General features: G+C 44.1%; 1 protein-coding gene and 1 pseudogene across 1 annotated transcript; one reads left to right on the top strand and one right to left on the bottom strand.

Annotated features, from left to right (window-relative positions):
* Nucleotides 1-920: 920 nt before the first annotated feature.
* On the bottom strand, nt 921-1865 carry LOC130038903 (olfactory receptor 56-like). Its single transcript, XM_056130699.1, has one exon. The coding sequence runs from the start codon at nt 1863-1865 to the stop codon at nt 921-923; it is 945 nt and encodes a 314-aa protein (XP_055986674.1).
* Nucleotides 1866-12605: 10740 nt separating this feature from the next.
* LOC130038987 (60S ribosomal protein L37a-like) lies at nt 12606-12928 on the top strand (annotated as a pseudogene).
* The last annotated feature ends 10458 nt before the right edge of the window (nt 12929-23386 follow it).

Here is a 23386-nt window from a genome sequence, read left to right as displayed (position 1 = left end):
TATTGCTCTGGCCCTTTATATTCTATATTATTATTATTATCATTATTATTAATTTAGTTTGGGGGCCAAACCTGGCAATGTTTAGGAGTTATTCCTGGCTCTGCACTCAGGAATCACATCTGATGATCTGTGGTGATATGATAATAAAATTCCAGGGATGAAACCTGGATTGGCCACATGCAAGGTGAGCACCCTCCCTGCTGTATTATCTCTCCGGCCTCCTACATTCTATTTATTTATTTATTATTTTGCATTACCTCTTGATGCTCAGGGGTTACTCCTGGCTCTGCACTCAGGCATTACTCCTGGCATTGCTTGGGGGACCAAATGGGATCGAACCTGGGTTGGCCGCGTGCAACGCAAATGATACCCGGTGTACTATCAATCTGTTGCACTCTACTTCATTTTAAAGTAGTTTATCAAGGAGTCAGTTCACAAGAGAGGGGAAAATGCTTTTTCTTTCCTTCCTTCCTTCCTTCCTTCCTTCCTTCCTTCCTTCCTTCCTTCTTTCTTCCTTTTCTTCCTTTTCTTCCTTCCTTCCTTCCTTCCTTCCTTCTTCTTTTATTTCTTTCTTCCTTTCTTCTTTCTTTCTTTCTTTCTTTCTTTCTTTTCCATCCTTCAGTCCTTCCTTCCTTCCTTCCTTCCTTCCTTCTTTCTTTCTTCTTTTATTTCTTTCTTCCTTCCTTTCTTCCTTCCTTCCTTCCTTCTTTCTTCTTTTATTTCTTTCTTCCTTCCTTTCTTCCTTTCTTTCTGTCACCAAAGTGATAGAACTTAGCTTTTGCATTTGCAAAGACTTCCCAAAGAATGCAGTGGATGCAATCGGTGTTATTGAGAAAGCAGAGACTCGTTTGAAAATGACTTACCTGGTATCATCCAGTCACGAGTTGGCAGCACTGGGTAGAGGTTGCCCTGGCTTTTCACTACAGGATGCTAATTCTGCAATGGTCTAGCCCTTTCCTTAGGGCTCCCATCACCTCCCGATTCCTCAGGCTATAAATGAGAGGGTTAAGCATAGGGGTGAGAACTGTGTAGAAGAGAGAGACCACCTTGTCATGGCGTGGGGCCCGGTAGTGCCTAGGCCTCAGGTAGATGAACATGGCAGCCCCATAGAAGAGGGAGACAGCTGTAAGGTGGGAGGAACAGGTGGCCAGAGCCTTCTTACGGGCCTGAGCAGAGCGCATACGGAGCACTGCCCCGAGGATCCGTGCATAGGAGGCCACAATGATGGAGAAGGGCAGGAGAAGCATGAAAACACAGCACACGAAGAGCACATGCTCAAATATGGATGTATCGATGCAGACCAGCTTCAATAAAGACAGCAACTCACAAAAGAAGTGGTCCACTTCCCTCAAGCCACAATAGGGGAAGGTCATTGCTGCCACCACCTGGACCACACCATCCAGGATGCCAAAGCCCCAGGAGCTCCCAGCGATCTGGAGACAGACCTTGGGGCTCATGAGGATGGGGTAGTGAAGTGGATGGCTAATGGCTACGTAGCGGTCATAAGCCATGAGTCCCAGAAGGAGCCCTTCAGATCCCACCAGAGAGACAAAAAAGCCGATTTGTATGCCACAACCCAGGAAGGAGATAGACTTCTGGCCAGATAGAAAGTTGGTGGCCATCTTGGGCACGATGTCACAGACCAGCATGAGGTCCATGCAGGAGAGCTGGCTGAGGAATAAGTACATGGGGGTGTGGAGCCGAGAGTCGGTGTAGATGAGACATATGAGGAGGACGTTCCCACAGACGGCTACTAAGAAGACAATCATGACCGCTGAGAAGAGGACAAGGTCAGTCTGGCTCTGGGAGAAGATGCCCAGGAGGATGAAGTCATCTGTGGATGATTGGTTCACCCATATTGCCATGGCTCTGTGGATGTTCCTGGTCACCTGGAAAGGTGGGATTAAAAAATAAATACTGGGCTGGAGAGATAGCACAGCGGGTAGGGCGTTTGCCTTGCACGCGGCCAACCCGGGTTTGATTCCCAGCATCCCATATGGTCCCCTGAGCACTGCCAGGAGTAACTCCTGAGTGCAGAGCCAGGAGTAACCCCTGTGCATCGCCAGGTGTGACCCAAAAAGCAAAAAAATAAAATAAAAATAAAAATAAAAAATAAATACTGGATTTCTGCATCTGGAGAGATAGTAAATGGATAGTGTTTGCCTTGAATGCACCCCACCATAGTCTGATCACACCATATGGTGCCTTGAGCATACAGGCAGGAGTACACACTGGGCACTGCCCCAATACCAACACAACAACAACAACAATAACAAAACAACCAACCAACAAATGAACCTCTCCATCCCTCCAAAAACAAACAAAAAACCCAAACAACAAAATACTCTTGGATTTCAGGCTATTTCTTTATTACCTACCTATTTTAATCAGTTGTTTTATTTATAACTCATTAAGACTTTATAACACAGAGGGGTTAGGGGAAGCTTTGGAATATGAAGGGGATAGGATACTCTTTGATATTTCCTTCTGTTTTTGCTTTTTGGGGGGTCACATACAGCAATGCTCAGGGGTTCCTCTTGGCTTTGCACTCAGGAATTACTCCTGACACTGCTGGATATCAAACCCTGGTTTGCACAGCAAACGCTCTACTTGCTGTACTATCTCTCTGGCCCTCATACTTCCTTTAACACAGACATGAGTTTTTCTAGCTCATAGAGCTGAATCATAAATCTATATTGGTAGCAAATCTCAAAATGTAGCTAGTTTCTATGTCATTGGACCATATAGCAAGCAAAGTCTTAACTTGTCATGTAATATTGAGTTATTTCTTTTTTAATGATATCACAAAGGCTTGACAAACTTCATTTGTTTGATTTTGGGCCCCCAGCTGACTCAGGGGAGCACATGGGATGCTGGGAATTGAATCCAGGTCACCAGTGAGCAAGGCAAGTCCCTATCTGCTGTGCTATTGCTGTGGCCCATCCACAAATGATAGGAATTAAACCAGGAATTGAATTGTATTCAGACCTATCTCCCGCACACAATGTGCTCCTGCTCTTAAGCTATCTCCTTGTTCCCACCTTCTTTTTATATATTTTTTGAGACAATTCAGATTCACTCCAACCTGAGAACCCTTACCGTGTTCTCTCTCTGTCTTTTCATATATATATATATATATATATATATATATATATATATATATTTCTTTTTGAGTCACACCCGGCAATGCACAGGGGTTACTCCTGGCTCTGCACTCAGGAGTTACTCCTGGCAGTGCTCAGGGGACCATAAGGGATGCTGAGAATCCAACCCGGGTCAGCCGCGTGCAAGGCAAACGCCCTACCCGCTGTGCTATCTCTCCAGCCCCTCTCTTTTCATATATTTTTTTTTGCTTTTTGGGTCACATCCGGTGATCCACAGGGGTTACTCCTGGCTCTGCACTCAGTAGTTACTCCTGGCGGTGCTCAGGGGACCATATGGGATGCTGGGAATCGAACCTGGGTTGGCCGCGTGCAAGGCAAACGCCCTACCCGCTGTGCTATTGCTCCAGCCCCATCTTTTCATATTTTTAACTCTATTTTATGCTATATTGTATAAAATGGATATTGTATACATGGATATAAAAATGGAACGATTATGCTTCAATTATTTTTCTATATTATAATACATGAATTATAATTATAAGAATTATAATATTATATTATAATATAGTATTTATAATTTCATCGGCCACCCTTCAGAACTCATGGCTGCTTCTCCCAGAAGGGAGCATAAAATGAAGCTCCCATAACCATGCCACTGGACTCCGAGCCAGGCTGTTTTCATTTGGGTACCCCAGAGGGTGGCGGGTGAGAGTCCTCCCTACCCCAAGGGACCCAACCCCAGCAGCTGACCTCCACTACCCAACTGCTGCCACGCTTCAGGCCGCTTTCCACACACTCAGGCCGAGCCTAACATATGAGTGAACATATTCCTGGACCACGCGGTCCCGTGACACATCATAAGACACTCCCTACCCATTTTCCATAATTACCATATCATATTTGATGGGGTTCAGACAGTAGGTGACAAAACATAGAGGAAATATATATATATATATATATATATATATATATATATATATCTCAGAGAGTCTGACAAGTGACTGAGAGTATCCCGCCTGCACAGCAGAGCCTGGCAATCTACCCGTGGCATATTCAATATGCCAAAAACAGTAACAATAATGAGTCTCATTCCCCTGACCCTGGAAGAGCTTCCAATACAGCAGCATTGGGAAAGACGAGTAAGGAGAGGCTGCTAAAATCTCAGGGCTGGGACAAATAGAGACATTACTGGTGCATGCTCAAGTGAATCTATGAACAATGGGATGACAGTGATGCAGTGATAATACATGTACTTATATGGTCAACAACTCCTGTTGTTCATCGATTTGCTTGAGCAGGCACCAGTAACATCTCCATTGTGAGACTTGTTGTTACTGTGTTTGGCATATCGAATATGTCACAGGTAGCTTGCCAGGCTTTGCCATGTGGGCGGGATACTCTCAGTAGCTTGCCAGGCTCTCTGAGAGGGGCGGAGGAATCGAACTTGGGTTGGCTGTGTGAAAGGCAAAGGCTCTACCCGCTATGAACTTATATGGTGTACATTATAATAATATTGCTCATATTCTTTATAGTACTGCTTTTTTGGATCAAACTCAGATTCATTCTTGTTTGCTTGGGTGCTTTTTAAAATATATATATATTTGGGCGGGAGTGATAGGACCGGACAGTGGGTAGAGTGTTTACTTTGCATGTGGTCAACCTGGGTTCCATCCCCAGCATCCCATATGGTTCCCTGAGCACCACCAAAAGTAATTACTGAGTGCAGAGCCGGGAGTAACTCCTGAGCATCGCCAAGTGTGACCCAAAAGCCCCCACCCCCAAATATATTTAGAACTGGAGTGATAGTACAGTACGGAAGGCTATCAGCACCCTGTTTTCCTTCCCTCTACCATTACAGTATTTCCTCCAAATGACACACTTTTGGGAAGAGGGAATTGTTTTTATTTTTTGGTCACACAAGATGGTGCTTAGGACTTACTCCTGACTCTATGCTCAGGGATTATTCCCAGTGGACCTTATGGGGTGCCCGAGAATGAGCTCAGGTCAGCTGTGTGCAAGGTAAGCACCCTAACTGTTGCACTATTGCTCCGGCCCCATCATTCTATAACCTTTAAATACTACATCAAAATTCAATCATGTATTGCGACTTAGACGGAGCTAGAGGAGCTTGTGTTACGTGAAATCAGTCAGAACGAAAGGGAAAGAAACAGAATTTTCTCTCTCACTTGTGGGACTTAAACCTACACAGCCAGGGAGCAACCAAGGGCCAAAGGCAATATAATGAGAGAACTGGCCCACAGCACTGAGTTGGAGATAGGGGGTGAGTTTGAGAGGGAGGAGTGTCGGGGTTCTAGGAGAGGGTGGTAGGTACAACTGGTGATGGGTGTGGAGAAATTTCTTGCATAAGAAATAATTATTAACTCTCATTTATCATTTAATCGTTATTAATTGTGAACTCAGAATCTCAATCAATAAAATAACAAAATAAAATAATAAAAAAAATTAAAAAATAAGAAAACAAAACAAAACAAAAACCCACCAGGATCCCCTCCTGCCTCTCACCCAGTACCCCTCAGCACAAATTCCTCCTCCTATGCAGAAGAAACTGTCTACCCACCATTTTCAATCTCATAGCTCGTACACTTCCCTCTTGTCACTCTTTCTTGCAACTTTCACTCTTCCTGTCACATCAGAAATGCTTACCCCATGGGGGGAAATTGAAGAGAATGGTGGAGGGAAGGTGACAGTGGTGGTGGGATTGGTGTTGGATTATTGAGTGCTTGTAACACAGCATCATGAACAACTTTGCAAACCACAATGTTTAAATAAAGTGTAGGGTGAGAAAATATTTTTCCATAAGTAGGCCTTACCTATATTATATAAACTCCAAAATATGTTAGCACAGAACGTTTTAAAAAGTTTATTAATGACAAGTAAGACATGATAATTACCATAATGAGATCCAAAATAAAATAAAAATATATTGCATAAAATAAAACTTAATGCAATATATTTTAGATATGAGAGTTAAAAGCTAACTTATGTAAATGAGAATAGGTATTTTATTATATTGTATTAAATGGTTCAAATTTTCTTTTTTACATAAAAATCATATATAATAATCAAAAATTTACTTTCAATGATTTATTTTCTGATCATTCTATTTGCCAGTTCTTAAAGTTTTGTTGAAATAAGCAATAGAAAGTAAATTTGTTATGTGCCAAAGAGGGCAGGTTGAGATTGGGAAGGAAACTGGGGATATTGGTGGAGGGAAGTTCACACTGGTGGTTCTGGAACAACTTAATATGCCTGAAACAACTGTACAATGAAGAACTTTGTAAATCATGGTGTTTTTAATAAAAATAAATTATAAATAAACAAAGAAATTATTTTAAATAAATTAAATAAAACAGTTATTAAAGTAACTGCCTGAAGATTCACTGAATTTTTATTGCTAGCTGGCCTTCCTCTTTTTAAATAATTTAATTTATTTTTATTTTGTTGGTTTTTGGCTCACATCCTGTGGTGCTCAGGGCTATTCCTGGCTCAGTGCTCAGTGAACTGCATACGGTGTTGGGGATCAAATCTAGGCCTCTTTCATACAAAGCATGCATTCACTCTATTGAGCTACTTCTCTGGCCCTGATTATTTCTTTTTTTTTTTTGGCCACAGCCAGCAGTGCTCAGAAATCACTCCTGGTGGGTTCTGGGGACCATATTGGATGTCGGGGATTGAACCCAGTTGGCTGTATGTAAGGCACACCTTACCCACTGTACTATCAATCCATCCCAGGTCCTGATTCTTTCTTTTTCTTTCTGGGTTTTTTTTGGGGGGTAACACCAAGCCATGCTCAGGGGTTACTCCTGGTGCTGCACTCAGGAATTACTCCTGGAAGTGGTTGGGGAATCCTATGGGATGCCGGTGATTGAACCGGGGTCGGCCGTGTGCAAGGCAAATGCCTTACCCAATATACTATTCCTCTGGCCCCATGATTATTTCTTTATTTTGGGAGATCCCTCAAACAATACTTAGGGTCCCGGCCACTGTTGGTCAAGTGGGATGGATGTTTCAATATGGGAACCCTCTGATGCTGGGGATTACCCATCACCCCAGCAGTGCATAAGGGGCCTCAAGACTCACCTGATGGGGTTCAGGGGCCCAAGCAGTGCTGGGGGGTCTATCTGGGCTGACTGCAAGCAAGGCATGTGCCTTAACCCCCTACTATCTTCTCTTGGCTCTGATCTCTGATTCTTTTTTTTAAAACTTATTTTAAAATATTATTAAAAATCATTGAGTGGGAACAGACTGATAGCACAGGGGGTAAGGTATTTGCATTGTACATGGTGAATCTGAGGTTCAATCCCTGGCATCCCATATTACTCCTGGTGGTCCTCTGAAAACCACTAGGAGTAATCCCTGACTGCAGAGCCAGGAGTAACCCCTGACCACCGCTGGGTGTGGGTCCCTTAAACAAAACACAAGATAAAAATTATTGAATCATCATGAATGACAAAGTTATAAAGTTACTCACAGTTGGATTTCAGGCATTCAATGCTCTAACAGCAATCTCGTTACCAGTGTCCCCAGCATCCCTCGTGCCCCACAGGTTGCCTCTAGGCAGGCACATTTCTTTTTCCTTTAGGCACTGTGGTTTATGATAGTATCATGTAGAGGGTATCATGGTTACCACCTTACCCCCCTTTCAGTGCCCAGTTCTCCTCCTGAGTGACCATTCCCCTCTATCACTGTCCTAGTGTCCCCTTCCTCGACCTGTCCCACTCCCCCACTTTCTCCCATTAATCCTGTTGCCAGCTCCCTACTGAAGACTAGTTGATCTCTGATTCTTGGATTTACTATTCATCTGGGATCCACACACATATCTATGTGGCCTTCCATGAGCTTGTTCTAAACTAAGCATGAATATGAGCCTTTGCCTCACCCTCAAAACTCCTGTTCTTGCCTCTTCTCATCTCAGCTAATTGTAGCTGTGTCCAGCTGTTCAAGACTAAATTCCCTCCTGGACATGTCGTGGTCATGTCCCCTGGATGATGACAGAGGCTCATAACTGCATTTGCCCTCCTTTCCATCCTTCTCTTCACAGCAGTCTGTCTGCCACATAAGAATGGAGTGAACCTATAACCACAACCAAAAATCCAGAATGCTCCAAGAACAAGCAAGACTTCCACAGACATCCTTCCTTCTGTCATCACTCAGACTCTCCCCAGTCCCCTGCTTTCACCGACTTCAAGTCTGGGAGTCTTGGCCTGTCTCCTACTTCCCCACCTAAGGATCTTCCAGATTGGTTTCATACTGTTTCATCACCTTCTCAGTCCAACCCTATGTGGGTTTGAAATCTCCAACTTTGCATTTTCTTCAATGCCTTGTCTTGTGTTTCTCATGCCTCCAATGCCATCAAGTAGGCTATGTTTTTTTGAGGGGGAAGAGATTTTTTTTTGGGTCACAGCCTGCAATGCTCAGGGGTTACTCATGGTTCTGCACTCAGAAATTACCCCTGGTGGTGCTCAGGAGACCATACGGGTTGCTGGGGATTGAACCCGGGTTGGCCACATGCAAGGCAAATAGAACCTACTGTACTATTGCTCCAGCCTGGGTAGGATATATTTTAACTATTTTACATTAGCTTGTTTTGTGCTTTCTCACCTAGGTTCTAAATCCCTGGTGTCACTTCAGCTTTCAGGGACATCTGGCTCCTAGAACACCACCGCCAGTAATCGATCCCTGCATCAAGATGTTTGGGTGTCATTATGGTACTAGAGAGGGCCCTGCATCACTAGGACCCTTCCTTTCTACTTTGATTTTTCCTGAATTAGCATCTGCCACTACCCTTGTGATGAGGGATAGCAGCCATGTCCGAATCTGCCTTGAGATTGTGAGGGTGAAGAAATGATATCATGTTTGTTCGCAGAGCTCTTCTGAGCATGGGGAGGGTAGGCTGCTGAGCTCTCTCTGAAGCCCAGTGGGTTTGGAGAATTCAATGCATCCTCAACAATAGGTATTTTCAGCTTGTGAGGTCAACACCAGGATGTAACCCACCATACGTGGAGGAAGATCTGTATTATGTTCTCAGGAAATATTTGTTGAATGATGAATTGTATTTTATGAACAACTCAGGAAATTATTCTGGCATCTCCCAAGCCAGTTTCCTGCCCTCTCACTTCATGCTTTTGAGTGAAGTTGAGTTAGTGATTTCAGTTTTTCCTCCTACAAACAACACCACAAAATAACTCAAGGTTGTCTAAAAGGTTCTTTCTGGGTTGGAGATCAGCAGGTCTGATCAGATCTACAGGTCTGATCATTTGCTCGCCACCCCTTTCTACCACTCCACCCTCATTTCTCCGCACTTCTCTTTAATATTTGGCTTTTGGTCACCCTCAACTCAAGAATCCGTTTCCCAGCTTCCCAATACAGAGAGAGACTAACACAGATGAGACCTTAAGGGCAGAAAAAGGAGAATCAAATGAGGAAGAGAAGGAGAGAAAGAGGGGAGGGACAGGGTACTCTAAATGATGCTCTGTAACCCCCATGACAAAGAGAAACCTTACTAGGGAAGACAATGGCCGAAAGAGGAAGTGCTGATCCACAAAAGACCCGTGGTGGTGGAAAATGGGCACTGGTGGAGGGATGGGTATTTGATCATTGTGTAATTGAAACCCAAGCACAAAAATTTGTAAGTCTACAACTGTACCTCATGGTGTTTCACTATAAAAATTAAAAAAATAAATAAATCAAAATGCAGAAAGGAGCCTCAGCAACAGAACTACAGCGGGGCTCACAGGGAAAGGTCCTCACTTACCTGGGAGTGGAAGGAAGCAGGTTCAACAGACACCCCGCACAGACCTCTCCACACTCAACATCATCTCTTCCTTCTCCAGGGTTTGCACATTCAGAGGGGACAGGGTGGACCTCTCACTGTCACCTCCTTCCTTAGCCCCCCACCAAACTCTCAGGCTGAAATCCACAAGGCTCAGACCAGCATCTGTCTCCGGTTGGAGGGTGAGGGGCCACTTAGCAAGGAGACGGTGGTGGGTAATGGGTCAGCGACTGACCCGGGTATCCATGCTGCCCACGGGTGCCCATCAGCTGCCACAGCATCCCCCGACTCTCAGCCTGCACTGCCCGATCAGGTACTTAACTTGGAGCCTGGAGGAATCACTGGGGAATTCACAAACTCCAGCCCAGGACCAGAAGTCCCAAGCTCAGAAGTCCCAAGCTTACAATTAGAGAGATGACAAGAAGGAGGTTGGGGATGAAGCCAGGAGACGGTCAGTGGGAGCCAGTGAGGGGTCACTGGGGAGTAGGAAGATGGACAGGATTCTTAGTGTTTAGTTTCCAGCACAGAAACATTCCATCACTTCTTCAGAACCCCTGAGCTCCCATAGGGTCTCCCCTTGGAGATAAGATAAGATAAGATAAGATAAGATAAGATAAGATAAGATAAGGAATCTTAGGGATTCCTTATGCCCAGACATTCGTTCCCACCTCACCCTTCTCACCCACAGCCTGAATGTATGAGGGTTCATTGCATGCAGAGCACTAGCTAGATGTTGTCATGCAATTCAGGGTGAGAGCTAAACCCCACTTGAGTGTGAAAGGATGCACAACCAAGTGGGGGTAGTGGAGCACCCATTTTCCTGAGCATTCGTGGTAACAGAAGCTGGGTCACTCCAATCCAGTGGGGGCAGTTATGCACACCTGGAGTCCTTCCCAATGTGCTGTAGCTGATTGGTCTCTGCTGTTGCCCATGAACAAGCTGCGGGTACCTCCCACTCTCAGTCTTACGAGTGTCCCGATTGAATGTGCTTTTTGTTTGCATTTTGGGCCACACCTGGCAATGCTCAGGGCTTACTCCTGGCTCTGGGCTCAGAGATCACACCTGGTGCTTCAGGGACTATAGGGTGCTGGGGATGGAGCTCAGATTGGTAGGCTAACTGTGATAGTACAGTGATAGTAAGACTAACCCAGGATCAATTCCCGGCATCCCATATGCCCTCTCAAACACCACCAGGAGTAGTTTCTGAGTGCCAGGGATAACCCCCTGAGCAGCACTGGGTGTGGGACCCCCCAAAAATGCTTTTAAAAAAACAAAAGAATTCAGGTTGGCTTTGTGCAAGGCAAGTATCTTCCCCATTGTGCTATTTCTCTCGTCCCATGATTTTATATGCTGTAAAGAAAACCCAGACAATTCATCATCAGGAGATAACTATACCACACTCACAGCCAGTCTGAAAGTAACTGACTTCAGATCCTAACTTGGATCCATAGGAAAGAATGAAAATCACTGGGAATAAGAGAGGGGCTCTTCCTTACTCACTAAGTTTCTCATTATTCCATTCGCCAGTTCTTAAAGTTTTGTTTGAATAAGCAATAAAAGTAAAGTAAAGTAAAGGCCCTCCCGTTGATCATCGATTTGCTCGAGCGGGCCCAGTAACGTCTCCATTGGAGACTTTGTTGTTACTGTGTCTGGCATATCGAATACTCTCGGTAGCTTGCCGGGCTCTCCGAGAGGGGCGGAGGAATCGAACTCAGGTCGGCCATGTTGGCTGCGTGCAAGTCAGATGCCCTAACCGCTGTGCTAGTGATAGCACAGCAGGTAGGGTGTTCGCCTTACAAGCGGCCAACATGGCTGACCCAAGTTCGATTCCTCCGCCCCTCTCGGAGAGCCCGGCAAGCTACCGAGAGTATTCGATATGCCAGACACAGTAACAACAAAGTCTCCAATGGAGACGTTACTGGGCCCGCTTGAGAATAAGCAATAGAAAGTAAATTTGTTGTGTTGCAAAGAGGGCAGGTAGGGATTGGATGGGGAACTGGGGATATTGATTGAGGGAAGGTCACACTGGTGGTGTTGGGGAATAAAGTATTGAAACAACTGTATTATGAACAGTTTTGTAAATCACAGTGTTTAAAAATTTTAATAAAAAATAAAACAAATGAGAAATATAGTGTGGACCTTATTTTATTCAAAATGTGTGTTTATTTTTATTGTTTTTGTTTTTGGGTTATACCTGGAAGTGCTGAGGGCTGACTTCTGACTTTATGCTTAGGGAATCACTCCTGGCAGGCTTGGGGACCCTATGGGATGCTGGTGATGAAACATGGGTCAGCTGCAAGCAAGACAAGTACCCTACCTGCTGTGATATCTCTCTGACACCCCAAATATTAATTTCTTAGAATATTAGCCAATTTTGCTTTCATTAGTAATGTCATTTCCTCATTCCTTGATTACCCTATACATTTCTGTTCTTCAAATTCTCTTTGAACTAGTTAGTTATACTCTTTTATTGGCTCTCTCATGAATTTTTTGAGTTTAATAAAATTATTGAGCCACAGAGGAGGGCTCAGAGAGATAGGACAGAGATCAAGGTGCTAGTCTGTCATGTGGGGATTCCCCATTGGATTTCTGGCACTATCAGGAGTGATATCTGAGCACAGAACCAGGAGTACACGCTTAGCATCCAAAATAAATATATTAAAAAAAATGAATGAGCCTCTCTGCCTCCTGAGCTGGATGGCAGCGCGATGGCTAAACGCTCCAAGAAGGTGGGGATCATGGGTAAATACAGAACGCATTACGACGCCTCCCTCTGGAAGATGGTGAAGAAAATCAAGATCAGCTGGTACGCCAAGCACACTTGCTCTTTCTGTGGCAAGACCAAGATGAAGAGACGGGTCGTGGGCAGTCGCACTATAGTTCCTGCATGAAAACTGTCACGGGGGGCGCCTGGACCTACAATCCCACTTCTGCTGTCACAGTCAAATCTGCCATCAGAAGACTGAAGGAATTGAAAGACCAGTAGATCTGCCAACTGAAGCATTGCTAGCCTATAATAAATGGGTTAATTCATGTTAAAAAAATGAATGAATAAGGGATATACCTCATATGACAGAACACAGGCCTAGCATATGTGAGACCCGCATTAGCTCCCTAGCTCTGCATGCCCAATTTTCCCCTCCTCCCAGCACTGTCCTATGTAAGCCTGGTGTCCCTAAGGGCTTGGTAGAAGGTAGACCTGAGCACTGAAAAGCCGAGTTGAGCACCAAATATTCACACTTAAACAGCCAGGTTAGGCATCACCAGGAGTTCAGGAGTGACACTGACCTTCCAGCATAGTTGAGTGGGAGTTCTGTTTTTTAAAAAAGATCATTCAATTGTAGTTGGGCATTTGGGTTGTTTCCAGTATCTCTCCACTCCTCCCTTGGTCTACCTCCTTAGCAGATACTTTTTTTTCCCTTCTTTTTGGGTCACACCTGGCAATGCACAGGGGTTACTCCTGGCTCTGCACTCAGGAATCACTCCTGGCAGTGCTCAGGGGACCATATGGGATGCTGGGAATCGAACCTGGGTTGACCGCGTGCAAGGCAAATGCCCTATCTGCTGTGCTATCACTCCAGCCCCAGTAGACACATTTTTAAGATAAAATATTGTAGTATAGATTTCGTGCCTCAATACTGATGGCTTTGTGGTTTAGATATACACATACACTTCATTTCTACACCATCTAGATGAGCCCGGCAAGCTACCGAGAGTATCTCGCCCGAACGGCAGGGCCTGGCAAGCTCCCCGTTACGTATTCGATATGCCAAACACAGTAACAACAGTCTCCAATGGAGACGTTACTGGGCCTGCTCGAGCAAATCGATGATCAACGGGAGGACCTTTACTTACTTACTTACTTACTTACTTACTTAAACCTTACCCTGATACCTCCAATATGCCTTTTCTTATTTCCCCTTCCATTTCTGTCCCTCTCTGGTCTTTTAATTATTTTTAATTGAATCACCGTGATATAGGGCTGGAGCTATAGCACAGCGGGTAGGTCGTTTGCCTTGCAATCAGCCAACCTGGCCAACACAGTTTCGATTCTTCTGCTTCTCTCGGAGAGCTTGGCAAGCTACCGAGAGTATCCCGCCTACCGAGAGTATCCCGCCCGCATGGCAAAGCCTGGCAAGCAACCCGTGACATATTTGATATGCCAAACACAGTAACAAGTGTCACAATGGAGACATTACTGGGCCCGCTTGAGCAAATCAATGAACAATGGGAGGACAGTGACAGTGATAGTGACCATGAGATACAGTTATAGAATTACAAACTTTCATGATTATGTTTTGGTCATTCAATAATTAAGCACCCTTCCCTCCACCAGTGTCCATTCTCCACCACCAATGTTCCCAGTATCCCTCCTTCCACCCTCACCCCTTCCAACCTTCTGCCTCTGTGGCAGGCACATTCCTGGTCTTTTTATTACTATGATATAGGACTAAAGATTTTTCATTCCCTTGTCATGTTATTCTATGTATACCATAGATAAGTGAGATTCTTCAGTATTTGACCTTCTTCTTCTTTCTTGCCTCTCTGAAAATGATATCCTACAATTCAACCAAGTTGCAGTGGATTGCTTGATTTCATTATTATTTGTGGCTGTGTAGTATTCCATACCACATTTCCCCTTGTCCATTCATTTGTTGTTGGACACCTAGATTGATTCACATTCACTTCACATTCACATTCTAGCGATTGAGCCAAGTGTTGCAATAAATTATGGTATGCACATATTCCTTCCAAATAATTTGTTGTTATTGTTGTTGGACCATACCCAATGGTACTTAGGTATTACTCCTGGCTCTATGCTCGAAAACTCCTGGCAGTCTCAGGTACCATATGGGGTGCCAGGGATTGAATCCTGGTCAGCTTTGTGCAAGGCAAAAACCTTACCAATTCTTCTATCTCTCTATTTAAATGAATGCTTTATATCTTGCTATCGCTGGAGCGATAGCACAGCGTGTAGGGTGTTCGCCTTACAAGCGGCCAACATGGCCGACCTGAGTTCGATTCCTCCGCCCCTCTCGGAGAGCCCGGCAAGCTACCAAGAGTATTCGATATGCCAGACACAGTAACAACAAAGTCTCAAATGGACACGTTACTGGGCCCGCTCGAGCAAATCGACGATCAACAGGAGGGCCTTTACCTTTACTTTTATATCTTGGGGAATAGACACTGCTAAGTGAATTTACTGGGTTTTGTAGAAAAGCTTTATTCTTTTTTCATTTTTAATCGAGACACTGTGATTTACAAAGTTATTCATAATTGAGTTTCGGGCATACAATGCTTCAACACAGTCTCTTCACCAGCGTTCAACTTTCAGGACAGATAACTGATGTTCCCAGTTATCTTCCCACCACTCACCTTGTCCCTATGGCAGAAACCTTATTTATATTTTTCCCTTTAGGCATTGTGTTCTTAAAATACTATTGCTGATAGGTTGCATCCATAAAAATTTGTCACTGTTCCCCCACCCCACCCACCCCCTCGGTGGCAAGCTTCCTACTGAGGTCCAGTTCTCAGGAAGACTATATTCTTACCTTTTGGAGAAACTAATTTCCATACATATTTCCCTTAGGGGTTGAACACCACAACATTCTTCAGTGGATGAGAGTTTCTTTTTTCACCACTTTGCTGCCACACAGGCTGTTTTTAGTATGTGCCATCCTCACTGGTGGTATCTAATTGTTATCTTGATTTGGATATTCTTGATAATAGGAGATGACAAACACTTTTTCGTATACCTACTGGACATCCATCTGTCCTCTTCATAGAAGTTTAGAAAAAAATCTAAAGACATAATAGCAATACAAAAATTAGCCATGAATCACTGGGATGAGATCCCAGAAAGGAAGCAAATGTGAGGAGAGGGTTGGAGATTCTTTGATACCTTCCCTTCTAATGAATTTTCTCATACATAAATGGTGGAAACTAATAAATTGAAATCTTAGCAGAGATTTTCAGATTTATTTATTTATTTTTTATTGTTTTTGGATCACAACTGGTGGTGCTCACTCCTGGCTCTGTGATCAGAAATTATTCCTGGTGGTGCTTGGGGGACCATATAGGATGTGGGGAATTGAAACTGGGTTGGCCATATGCAAGGCAAATGCCCTACCTTCTGTGCCATTGCTCCGGCTCCTAAAATTTAATTTTTAAGGGCCACTCTATATATAGACTATAACACCAAGCTCCCGGAAGAGAACAAAGCAGAGTCTCCTACCCCCGTGCCTGACTGTCTTCACCAGGGCCCGACAGCTGAAGACCTCCAGGACCTAGCCAAAGCCATACTGAGACCACTCTCCACACGCTTGGATGAGCCTCACGTATAAAGGAACCGGCAAAGGAACCCAGGTGTGCGGGACCCGGGGCTGAGATCTCCAAGCCTGCATAGTTCGGGATTGGGTCTTCCAGTAGCTAGACAGTTACACCCACCAACTGCTATGTAACCCCATCAATGGCCAGGATCCAGAGACTATAACACCAAGCTCCTGGAAGCTTTTTATTCTCTAATTCTCGCTCTCAGAGAACCTGGCAGGCTACTGAGAGTATCATACCAACGCGTATGCCTGAATAGGAACACCTGTAAAGTTTATTTGTGTTTTCAGGCTACCGAGAATATCCCACCCACACAGCAGAACTTGGCAAGCTAACTGTGGTGTATTCGATATTGCCAAATCCAGTAAATACAATGGATCTCATTCCCCTGACCCTGAATATGGTAGCGTTGAGAAGGATGTGGAAGGAGAGACTGATAAAATCTCAAGGCCGAACTAGGCTGCCAAAACGAAGAAAGACAAAAATGACTGTCTGTACTTTCAATGCAGATACGCTGGCATCTGATGCATTCATCGAGGACCTGATGGTACAAGCACGAAAGATCAAGTACGACATCTTTGGTCTGACCGAGACAAGAAGGCATCAATCACATCATGCCGTTTTTGACACTGGAGAAGAACTGTTCCTTGGAACATGCGACAAAAGAGGCGTCGGTGGTGTCGGTGTCCTTGTCAACACGAACTTAGCCATGAGCATTGATTCATTTGAATGCCTAACAACTCGAATTGGACAATTACACTTGAATAGATGTGGCTCACTGCCTGCAGTTTCTATCTTTGTTGTCTATGCACCAACATCCAATTATGGTGAAAGAGAAATTGAGAAGTTCTACATGGAGCTGGAGCAGTTCTATAAAGAAGACTACACCTTCTACAAGATCATTGTTTGTGATTTTAATGTCAAGATAGGAGTGAGAAGATCAGCCGAAGAACACCACATCGGGACCCATGGCCTAGAATGGAATGAACAGGGTGACAGACTGTCTGAGTTCATCATGTCAACCAAGACCATCCATAGTAACTCACAGTTCCAGAAGGCCGAATCTAAACGTTGGACATGGGAGTCTCCCGGTGGACAGTTCCACAACGAAATAGACCACATCATATTCAATTGATGATTTTGCCTGACTGATGTTGCTGTTATCCCAAAATTCCAAAAGGGATCAGACCACTGTCTCCTTCATGCAAAAATTCTACTTCACAGAGTGGGGAGAAAGGAATGCAAAGTTTAAGAAGAGAACTCCCAGAATGACCACCAACTGGGAGCTCTTTGGCTCTGTTGCGGCAACATGGGAAGATGCTGTCATTGACAACATTGACAAGAAATACCATCGACTGGTTCAGCACCTCCATGATTGTGTGAGGAATGCCAAGAGAGAGATAACCACACACACAAAAAAAAAACCCCGCCTATCTTCAAAAACTCTCGAGCTTATTCGCCAACGTGGCTTGACGCATGCCTCAGGCAACCGCAAGCGAATGTCCGAGCTTGCAAAACAGTGCAGAGAAGCGATCAAGGAAGACCTCAAAAAGAGAAGAGCAGCAGTGCTGGTAGATGCAGCAGAAGCCAGGAAAAGCATTTGTTATGCCCGCCTTTCCTCACCAACTACAAGACCAAGATGATTGCTCTCTGATGTACTGATGGATCTATCATATCTTCCAGAAGGGCAGTGGAAGAGATTATTCATGACTTCTACTCAGATCTCTTTAATGGCCACGTCCACTTACCCACATACCAGATTCTGCAGGATGGATATGTCGTTCCCAACGTTCTCCCTTCTGAAGTCCGACACGCCATCTCGTCGGTAAAGAAACAAAGAGCACCTGGCCCAGAAAAGGTCAGACCTGAACACCTGAAGAACCTACTGTCAATACTCATAAATACACTAGCTCGGCTCTTCACATGCTACCTGTCTGAATGCAAGGTTCCGTCCCAATGGAAAACCAGCAGGACTGTACTGCTATACAAGAAGGGAGACATCCACGACATTGGCAACTATTGCCCAATCTGCCTATTGTCTGTCATCTACAAGCTGTTCACTCAAGTCATCCTGAACAGGATTGGCAGAACACTAGATGAAGGACAACCATGTGAGCAAGCCGGGTTCTGAAAAGGATTCAGCACGATCGACCATATCCACATGATAACCAAGCTCATTGAAGTTTCTAGAGAGTTCAAGATGCAGCTCTGTCTAACGTTCATTGATTTAAAGAAGGCCTTTGATTCTGTTGAGATGGAAGTGGTCATCGAAGCCCTGGCCAATCAGGGCATTCAAACTCAATACATCAGGGTCCTCCGTGAGCTGTATTACAGATTCACTACCATATCTCACCATTCTACAAAGAAGTGATCATCCATCTCAAGATAGAGGTTTGGCAGTTTGATACTATTTCACCAAAACTCTTCAGTGCCACCCTGAGAACATCATGCGACGACTGGAATGGGAAGGAATGGGAGTGAAGATAGATGGTCGTCCACTACACCACCTCTGCTTTGCTGATGACATCGTTCTAATAACACCAAGCATCAGCCAAGTGGCACAAATGCTGACGGACTTTGACCATGAGTGTTGAAAGGTCAGATTACAGCTGAATCTCACAAAGACAATGTTCATGAGAAACAGTCTTGTTCCTGACGTTCCATTCACTCTCAATGGAACAACCATCTCCAAATGCAACAGTTATGTGTACGTAGGTCGAGAAGTCAGCATGATGAATGACTTGGCACCTGAGTTGCGCAGGAGGAAGAGAGCGGCTTGGAATGCCCTCAAGAGTGTCAAAGAAATAACTAAGAGGACAAAGAACCTCCAACTCCAAGCACATCTCTTTGATTCCACTGTTCTTCCTGCATTAACATACGCCTCAGAGACCTGGGCCCTACGAAAACAGGATGAGAACGCTATTTGTGTCTCTCAAAGAGGAATTGAAAGAGCTATGCTTGGAGTATCACGTTTCACTCAAATGAGAGAAAGAACCCGGAGTTCCGACCTTCGTCAATGCTCAAGAATCAGGGACATTGTCTTGTTTGCCAAGGCATCGAAAATCAGAATCGCTGGACACATAATGAGATTTAGAGACGACCACTGGACTAAAGCCATTAGTGACTTGATTCCACGGGACATCAAAAGATCGCGTGGATGCCCACCTACCAGATGGTCAGACTTCTTCGTCAAGACCCTGAACGATCGGTTTGAGGCTCTTCATATTCCTAGAACTAGCAGATGCCATTGGTCTACGCTAGCACGCAACAGAGATGAATGGAGATGTTACTGGCGCCCGCTCAAGCAAATCAACGAGTAATGGGCTATCAAGTGATCACGTGATCAAGGGCCACTCTGATGGTACTCAGGGGCCACCATGTCATATCCCACAGTGTTAAGGGTACCACATGGTATGAGAAATATCTAACTCATGCAAGGCATGAACTCTACCAGTTCTTTGTTTTGTTTTATGTTTGGGTCACCCACAGTGGTGATCGGGGGTAACACATGGTTCTGCACTCGAGTCACTCCTGGTGGTGTACAGGGGGCCCTATGGGATGCTGGGGATTGAACCCAGATTGGCCGTGTGCCATGCAAGCATCCTACCCTATGTACTACCACTCTGGCTTCAGCTCTACCTCTTTTGAGTCCTCAAAAACCTCTTTCAATCTTCCAGATAAGACCATAGAAAAACCATACCTATAAATAATGATTAATTCGAAAGGGACAATTTTCATAAGGAGTTGAGCCCAAATACGAAATTGTCTTAGGCTAGGTTAAATGCAATCTTCAGTCAATTCAGCTTATTATCTCTATAACTTTAATTGACAATGTCTGACATCTATAAAACATTATCAGGCTCTCCAGAGGCAGGATAAAATGACCAAAATTCAAGAAGAAAAGGTAACATACTCAAAAGACCTCCTAATGTTGGCACTTACATTCATAAACATTAAAATAACTATAATAATAATATTTTTATTTTATTAAAATTTTATTTCATTTTCATAAAGTTGTTACAATAATTAATTACATTCAATATTCCAACATTAGTCCCACCACCATTCCACCTCTCCACCACCATATTTCAAATTTTTCTACCCTGACAACAAAGACTGCCCCCAAAGAAGGACCTAAATAATTTATTTTGTATTGCTTGTTATGAATAATCTGCTATAATGATCAAAAAAGTTTCCTTGGAGGAAAAAATTATTTTTAATCAAGATTGATTGCCTTCTATTTTACAACCCTTCAAATGTGGTGTGCTATTCTTGTTACATCAGTGATGTAGAGTATGAGATGTTGGGTGGTCGCATGCTCCAGGAATTCTAAGATTTAAAAATAGGGTGATATAGCTAGAATTAAATTTTTTTGGAGGTTATTGTCATTTTTATTTATTTTTTGTGTACAATATTTTGTTTTTTTATTTATTTATTTTTTAAATTTTTAATAGTGAGACATCATGAGGTACAGTTGCAGACTTACACATTTTTTGTGCTTGGGTTTCAATTATACAGTGATCAAATACCCATCCCTCCACCAGTGCCCATTTCCCACCACCACGGTTCCCAGTATCCCTCCCACCCCCATCCCTCCATCCCACCCTGCCTCTGTGGCAGGGCTAGAATTAAATTTTTAACTGGAAAGTGACTTTGGGGTACAGAATCATCTCTGCAGCATTTGCTCTCTTATGAGGTGTATTTGTGAGTCTCTGGATTATGGCCATTAATGAGCTTATATGGTTCCAGAGGCAGTTTGTGGGCATGCCTCTCAGAAGCAAAGGGAGATGGGGGGTGCCCAATCCTGACTCTGTGATCCTGTAGATTTCAGTCATAAGTCCTGCATACCTGAGATTTTCAGCAGATTCACTCATAGGTGAGGCTTGTTGAGCCTGTAGAGATTGACCATGAGCACGGTGATTGAGTTCTGGAGGTTTTCAGGTGCCAGGGTTTTGTTGGGCATGTAGTGATACTCACTTGCCCCCCTCCAGGTTACCTTGATGAGACAGCCTGGTGCAGGGTCCAGAGGCATCTCTGCACATTCTTAACTAAAATAAAAATAGTTTTTATCATAGGATAATATATATTTTTATTTTATCACATGAAAATATTATTTATTAGTATTTTGATTTGTTTTTGGATTACACCCGGGGATGCTCAGGTGTTACTTCTGATTATGAGCTCAGGGATCACTTCTGGAAGGCTTGGGGGATCATATAGGATACTGGGGATTGAATCTGGGTCAGGTGTGTGTAAGGCACGCGTCCTACATGCTATACTATTTCTCAGTACTGATAATATAAAATAAGATGAATAATTTCACCAAAAAGCTATCATCTATAAAGCTATTAATTTAGTTTTTAGAGCCATATTTGGTGGTGCTCAGGGCTCATTCCTGGGTCTGCATTCAGGGATCACTCCTAGAGGTTTGGGGAATTATAGATGGTGCTAGGGAGTGAACCCAGGTTGGCTGTATTAAAGGCAAATGCCCTACCCACTGTCCTATCACTCTAACCCCATCTCCTTATATCTTTCTAAATAAGTTTCAATAAAACTATCTTGCTGGGGGTACCACAAGCAGGCCAACCTGTACCTGTGGGATGAATGCAACAGCAGCCAGATAGTGCCTTCAGGCTTCCTGATACCCCATAATTGTCGCTGTGCCTCTGGTCAGACCCCAACAACTTTGGACCATGTTCCCTGATAAATTAAATGGCCAAAAGTTAGGTATATGGAAGCCATGCCCACAAACCACCTCTCGCTCAATTATACAAGCTCATTTATCAGCCTTCCTTCAGAGACCAATACATAAATCTCAAAAGAGATCCACAGTTTACCTTGAGCCAGTGCAAGACTGAACAGACCAGGGTAAATCGGAGTGGGGGCGGGTCAGCCTTATGCCTGCCCAATCAGAGTTCCTGACAGCCACTTAATCCCACAACCCAAAATGGCCACCCTGCCAATAGCTACACTTCATCATGTTGGGGTGGACCTTACCAAGATATAGTCTACAGAAAATTCAGGTACACAGGTTATGCGACTGAAATTTCCAGGCTCTCTCATGGTCAGAATAGGTTTCTCTATACTCTGGAAGCACTGGCAGTCAATCCCATGAATCAACTCCAGTGCCACCATGTAAGCGCTTCTAGCAGCCTTGTTTCAGAGACCCAAAAAGATCAAAAGTCCCAGTTATTCTCATTGAAGTGGGGCGGGTCAGCCTGGTGTCTTCCCAAGCAGAGTCTCCCTGGCAGTCGCTTGCTTCCACAATCCAAAATTACCACCACGACTCTAGCTGGACTCCATCGTGTTGAGATGGACCTCACCAAGATATAATCTGCTGAAAATTTGGATATGCAGGTTTTGTGACTCAAATCTCCAGGCTTTCTCGGGCTCAGAATGGGCTACCTCCCCTCACCTCCCTATACCTCCAGAAGCCTCAGGAGTCATATTCACAAACCAAAGCTGCAACTCAGTTAAGAAAGGTACTCCAGCCTTATCTTCCTAATAAAAATAATGAATGCTCTGAACAAACACAATGACCTCTTAGTACCTGTATTGCAAACCATAATGCACAAAAGGAGAGAGAGAGAAAGAAAGAAAAGTGCCTGCCATACAGGAAGACTGGGGGGGTGTATTGGGGGATGATAGGAGGGAAATTGGGGGCATTGATGGTGGGAAATTTACACTGGTGAAATGATGGGTGTTGGATTGTTGTATGATTGAAAATCAATCATAAATTTAAAAAATCAATCAGCTTTTTAATGTCTAGCTCATGGATCTTCAATAAAAATTTTAAAAACTATGTTGCTTCACACAATAAAATCATGTAATTTGACACTACTTGGATGGATTTGGAGAACATCATGCTGGGTAAAATCAGAGGGAGAGGGAAGATACAGAATGATCTCTCTCTCTCTTGCTTTTTCTTTTTGGATCACACCCGGCGTTGCACAGGGGTTACTGCTGGCTCATGCACTCAGGAATTACACCTAGCGGTGCTTAAGGGAGCATATGGGATGCTGGGAATCGAACCCGGGTCAGCCATGTGCAAGACAAACACCCTACCCGCTGTGTTACTGCACCAGCCCCAGTGATCTCTCTTATATGCGGGATATAAAGAAACACAGTAGGGGAAGAAATAAATTTCCGAAGGTACAGA

The sequence above is a fragment of the Sorex fumeus genome, unplaced genomic scaffold (assembly GCF_029834395.1).
Source record: "Sorex fumeus unplaced genomic scaffold, SorFum_2.1 ptg000081l, whole genome shotgun sequence".
NCBI classification, from domain to species: Eukaryota; Metazoa; Chordata; class Mammalia; order Eulipotyphla; family Soricidae; genus Sorex; species Sorex fumeus.
Note: the sequence above shows the minus strand (reverse complement) of the source record. Positions and strands in the feature narration are given on the sequence as shown.

Excerpts from the sequence above, each read along its gene's own strand:
- LOC130038903 (XM_056130699.1), bottom strand. The coding sequence starts at position 1,865 with ATGGCAATATGGGTGAACCAATCATCCACAGATGACTTCATCCTCCTG.